We start from the raw sequence: 5,887 nt of genomic DNA, 5'->3' as shown, positions 1-5,887 counted from the left end.
GGGGGAAAAAAGTTTTTAGATAACTATTTTTATGAGCACACTTTTTTTTTTTTTTTTTTTTGGTACTAAATATTTGAACCCAGGGCACTTAACCACTAAGCAAAATCCCCAGCCTTTTTTGTTTTTTATTTTGAGACAGGGTCTTGTTAAGTTGCTTAGGGCTTCCTTAAGTTGCTGAGGCTGTCCTTGAATTTGTGATCCTCCTGCTTCAGCCTCCCAAGTCATTGGAATTACAGGCATGTGCATTGGAAAATTTTTTTTAATCTAAATATGTTTGTGTTTAACAATTTCTTTAGCAGTTATTGTATTTAGAAATCACAGGAGAGTGTACTTGATCATTTTGGGGAGAGACTCAGGTGAGTCTGACTTTCCCACATTTTTGCTTTTTTAGGTAATTTTAACCAATCAAATGACAACAAAGATTGATAAAAATCAGGCCTTGCTGGTTCCTGCATTAGGTAGGTAAATTAATGAGATGAGCATTTTTAATTTAACATTTTTTTCTGCCTTTTCATTTGATGTTTATTGAGTGCTATAAGGTCTATGAAAGCAGAGAGTGTTTATTTTGCTTATTGATAAATCTTAGCACCAAGCACAGTGTCCTTTCACTAATTTAACAGTTACTGAATATTTACTGTCAAGTACCTGAAATACAAATATTCAAAAAATTACTGCTACTATCAAAACCTCACAGTGGGGCTGGGGATGTGGCTCAAGCGGTAGCGCGCTCGCCTGGCATGCGTGCGGCCCGGGTTCGATCCTCAGCACCACATACAAACAAAGATGTGTGTCCGCCGAAAACTAAAAAATAAAACATTAAAATTTAAAAAAACAACAACAACAACAACAAAAAAAACCTCACAGTGGTAGTTAAGAGAAAAGAGTAATCCATTTAAATACATATCATATTACCATGAGTAGACTTATGACTCTGTTCCAAGCCTCAGCATGATTTTGTTAGAACAAAATGCCACAAGATGTATTTCCACTAAAATCTGTAAGAATATGTATATATTATATATATATATAAATTTTTTTTGCCAGGCACAGTGATGTACATCTATCGTTTCAGCTACTTGGGGGACTGAGATAGGAGGCTCGCTTGAGTCCAGGAGTTTGAGGGCAGCCTGGACAACATAGATCCCATCTTAAAAAAAAGAAAAAAAGAGGCTAATGATTTGTAGTATTTCCCTAGATTGGTAAAACTCTATTAATCTTAGCATGTGACTCACGTCCTTTGATTTTTAAATCCAAGTACATTCTTGTTATGTTAAATTTGATGAAGTAAAACTATATTTTGTTAGAGGTATTCTAAGGAACTTATAGCCTAGTCAGCAAGGCAATATTAAGTTTTGTTCTTTTCTTTCAGGGGAGAGTTGGGGACATGCTGCTACAATACGGCTAATTTTTCAGTGGGACAGAATGCAAAGGTAGGTACAGAAACAAGTTAATAATTGTGAATATTAGGTTAATTATGCTCATTACTTATTAGTTTCTTAGGTAGTTCCCAGAATGAGATTTATAGTGACCCAAAACTAATGCTTTTGCTGCCTCGTCTGGCATTACTTATACTAAACATAGAAGCATATTGTTGTGTTGCACATTTAACTACATAGAGAATTTTTTGGAATTTTAAAATGATGGGGTGCATGCACCTGAAACAAGTAGGTGACTAAGGAATGCCACCTTCTAAAGCTCTCTGAAGTAATTTATTAGCCATACAGAATGGTACTCTGTGTTCCTGGAAGGAACTGAAAGAAGAATAAAATCAAGACAAAAGAAAAATTTTGAGGTTAGCTTTAGGACTAATTTTAATATGGAAAATAGGATGGCTTTTTAGTTGCTTAATATAATTCTTGTATGAAATTGTGTCTTTTTTTTTATTCTGCTTTTATTACCCAGTTACTTACCTGCCTTTCACAAGTATTGTTCTTTAAAATAAAATCATGGCAGCATGAAACCTTTGTGTTTGTTTTTAAAGCTGCTGAGCTATTGAATGAACCAGCTTTCCTTTTCTTTAAAATAGGCCATTGAAAGCTATGAAGTCTTTTATTCTGTGCCTTCAAAAAATGTCAGATTCATGCCAGCTTTTCTGCCTTGTGATTAATTGGCATTACCTACAGACCTTGGCATGGAAATACTCTAATAATGGAGGAAACTGAGGCAGTACATGGGTAAAGATGGAATAATCACCCCCAAACTGAGGCAGTACGTGGGTAAAGATGGAATAATCACCTAAAAACATATTGGGCCTAGTCAGTGACATTGTTTTTTTTTTAAGTTGCATTTATTTGTTCTAAAACTGGAAAAAAAAAAAAAAAACAGGCCTAAGTTAGTTTTTAGTGACACTAAGCTCATAGCAAAACTAATTACACTTGGGCATGCATATTTTGCATTGATTTGTGTAGTCTTTGTCTCCTTTAAAGATTAGTATTTCCAGCTAGGCATGGTGGCACACACTGTAAATCCAGCTACTTGGGAAGGGCTGAAGCAGGAGGATTGCAAGTTCGAGGGCAGCCTTGGCAACTTAGCAAGACCCTTTCTCAAAACTGAAAAAAAAAAATAAAATAAAGGGCGTGGGGGTGGGGGTGCTGGGGATGTAGTTTATTGGTAGATTGCCCCAGGACTGGGAAAAAAAAAAAGAGAGAGAGAGAGAGAGAGATGGTATTTCCAAAGAGCTTAGGTAAAATTTCCCCCATAATTTTGTCAGCTTTCAATTGTTGTGACAAAATAACCTGAGAAAAACAATTTAAAGGAGGAAATATTTATTTTGGCTCACAGTTTCAAGCAATTCAATAGTTGCTTGGTCCCCATCACTGTGGGCTTCTGTTGAAGAGAATATCATGGCATGGTGTTGTGGAGAAGAACTGCATACCTCATGGTGGCAAGAGGGGGCCCAGGAAAGCAGCTGGGGACAAGATGTAGTTTTTAGGAACATGTCCCCAAGGACCCAATCCCTTCAATTAGGTCCCACCTCCTACAGTTTTTACCACCTACCAATATCCATTCACCTGTGAATCCATCAATGGGTTAACTATGGATGAGGTTAGAGCCCTCATGATTCAGTCACTTCTGAAAATCCCCTCTGAACATTGCTGCATTGAGGACGAAGCCTTTAACACATGAGCCTATGGGGAATATTTCAGATTCAAACCATAAAAGTAATGAATAGTGTTTTACAATTACCTATTTCCCCTTAATTCTGTAAATAAATTATTGTATACTTATTGAGTATTCCTTACCCAAAATGCTTGGGACCAGAAGTTGTTTTAGAACTGTTTTTTTTCCCCCAAATTTTAGAATATTTGTAAATACATAATGAGATATCTTAAGAATAGGACCCAAGTGTGAACATAGTTCATATGTGTTTTAATATACACATAGCCTGATAGTAATTTTATACAAGTTTTCATAATTTTGTAGATGAAATAAAGTTTCATGATTTGGAATTTTTCCACTTACAGCATCATGTTGGTGCTCAAAAAATTTCACATTTTGTAGAAGTTTGGATTTTCAGATTGAGGATACTTAACCTGTACTCGATTCACAAAAGGAATTCTCTTCTTAGCAACAAACCTTATTGTAGAGACTTGGTAATAGCTCTCCAGCTGAGAGTTTTAAAAAACATTGCTTTTTGGGCACAGTGACGCACGCCTGTGATCCCAGTGGCTAGGGAGGCTGAGGGAGCCTCAGCAAAAAGCGAGGTGCTAAACAATTCAGTGGAACCTTGTCTCTAGGTAATATCAAAAAAGAGCTGGAGATGTGGCTCAGTGGTCGAGTGCTCCTGAGCTCAATTCCTGATACAAAATAACAACAACAACAAAAAAAAAACCCTACCACCACATTGCTTATACTTCCTCAGATTTAGGTTATTCTGTAAAGTACATCCTATTGTATACATGCTTTTAGGAATTCTCCTGAGCATTTAATATACAATAGCTCTTGTCTGGACTGTTACTGAATACTCATTAATAGAATGTATTTTAGAAGTAAGGAAAATAATAGGAGCAAAGAAAGAAATTTCATCTTTTTATGAACTCAACAGAAAGGGTGAGTTTGTTGCCTTTGTCAAATTCTAGATGTTAGCATTGGTCAGCTACCCATGTGGTCAGAAAATCATGCTTTTTTTTTTAATATCTATATTTTTAGTTGTAGAGGGACACAATGCCTTTATTTTATTTTATGTGGTGCTGAGGATTGAACCCAGTGCCTCACATGTGCCAGGTGAGTGCTCTATCACTGAGCCACAGCCACAGCCCCTCATGCTTACTTTTTAAGAGTTAACGATTATATTAATTCAGTTTCTTACAGATCTTTCTTAAGAAATTAGAAAACAGTATAGAACATTGATACTATATATAGATCGAACCGGGCAAATCTACTGTACTATGAAAATTTCCCTATATTCTACACTATATTGTACATGCTTGCTTGTGCTAGGTATTTTTTTAAGAACTTAATGTTCAACATTTCAAATAATCTTTACAATAACTCTTTGAAAAATCTAGGCCTTTTATTTTTTTTTAAAGAGAGAGAGAGAATTTTTTTTTAATATTTATTTTTTAGTTTTTGGCGGACACAACATCTTTGTTTGTATGTGGTGCTGAGGATTGAACCTGGGCCGCACACATGCCAGGCGAGTGTGCTACTGCTTGAGCCACATCCCCAGCCCTAGGCCTTTTATTATTAAAAGTGAGAGAACCAGGATGGGGTTGTGACTGAGGGGTAGAGTGCCTGCCTAAAGTCTGTAAGGTTCTGGATTTGATCCCCAGGTGAAAAAACAAACAAATAGAAAAGCAAAAATGAAATAAAAAACCCAGAAAGGTTAGCTTAGTAAATTAACAGCTTCCTTTTGTTGAATATTTATTACTGCCCTTTATTGAATAAACACTGTGTATATGTATACTTTCATTTTATTTTCCAGAAAACTATAAAGTTGATAATATTATGCACATTTTATAGCTGACTCTATGATAGAGTCTGTTTCTTTTTTTCCTATAACAACTATTTCTAGAAGGTAATTATAGTATTGCATTGATTGCCAGCAAATCTGAATGTGTAGCTCTTATTTTCTTTTTAGCTAAAATCTTTTTTTCATGACAGGCATGGTGGTGCATGCCTGTAATCCCACTAGTTTGGGAGACCAAGGCAGGAGGATTGAGAGTTTAAAGCTACCTTCAGCAACTTAGCAAGGCCCTAAGCAACTTAGCAATGCCCTAAGCAACTTAGTGAGACCCTGTTTTTAAATAAAATATAAAAAGGGCTGGGGATGTGACTCAGTGGTTAAGTGCCCCTAACCTCAATCCCCAGTAACTCCCCCCAACCCGCCCCTCCCAAATCCTGTTTCTACACTATTTTCTTCTAGCCTATGGATATATGAAAAGTAATATGCATACTTTATAATAATCAGAATAAGTTAGCTTCATTTAGTAGAATTAAAATAATTTTGTTCTTCATTGTGTGAAACCAGATATCTTCAAGTCATTAAAATTGCATGAAATCACCTATAATCCCTTTGGCTTGGGAGGCTGAGGCAGGAGGATTATTAATCAAAGCCAGCCTCAGAAATTTATCGAGGCCCTAAGCAAGACCCTGTCTCTAAATAAAATACATAAAGGGCTGAGGATGTGACTCAGTGGTTAAGTGCCCCTAACCTCAATCCCCAGTAACTCCCCCCAACCCGCCCCTCCCAAATCCTGTTTCTACACTATTTTCTTCTAGCCTATGGATATATGAAAAGTAATATGCATACTTTATAATAATCAGAATAAGTTAGCTTCATTTAGTAGAATTAAAATAATTTTGTTCTTCATTGTGTGAAACCAGATATCTTCAAGTCATTAAAATTGCATGAAATCACCTATAATCCCTTTGGCTTGGGAGGCTG

General features: G+C 36.1%; 1 protein-coding gene across 1 annotated transcript in view; it reads left to right on the top strand.

Moving 5' to 3' along the window:
* Positions 1-5,887, top strand: part of LOC107150650 (DNA repair protein RAD51 homolog 3-like) — a 30,807-nt gene that overhangs the window by 18,722 nt on the left and 6,198 nt on the right. The window contains exons 4-5 of the mRNA XM_048787207.1: positions 392-458; positions 1,370-1,430. Of these exons, the coding sequence (XP_048643164.1) occupies positions 392-458; positions 1,370-1,430 (128 nt within the window). The remainder of the gene's footprint in view (positions 1-391; positions 459-1,369; positions 1,431-5,887) is intronic.

The sequence above is a fragment of the Marmota marmota genome, unplaced genomic scaffold (assembly GCF_001458135.2).
Source record: "Marmota marmota marmota unplaced genomic scaffold, marMar, whole genome shotgun sequence".
Taxonomy (NCBI): domain Eukaryota; kingdom Metazoa; phylum Chordata; class Mammalia; order Rodentia; family Sciuridae; genus Marmota; species Marmota marmota.
Note: the sequence above shows the minus strand (reverse complement) of the source record. Positions and strands in the feature narration are given on the sequence as shown.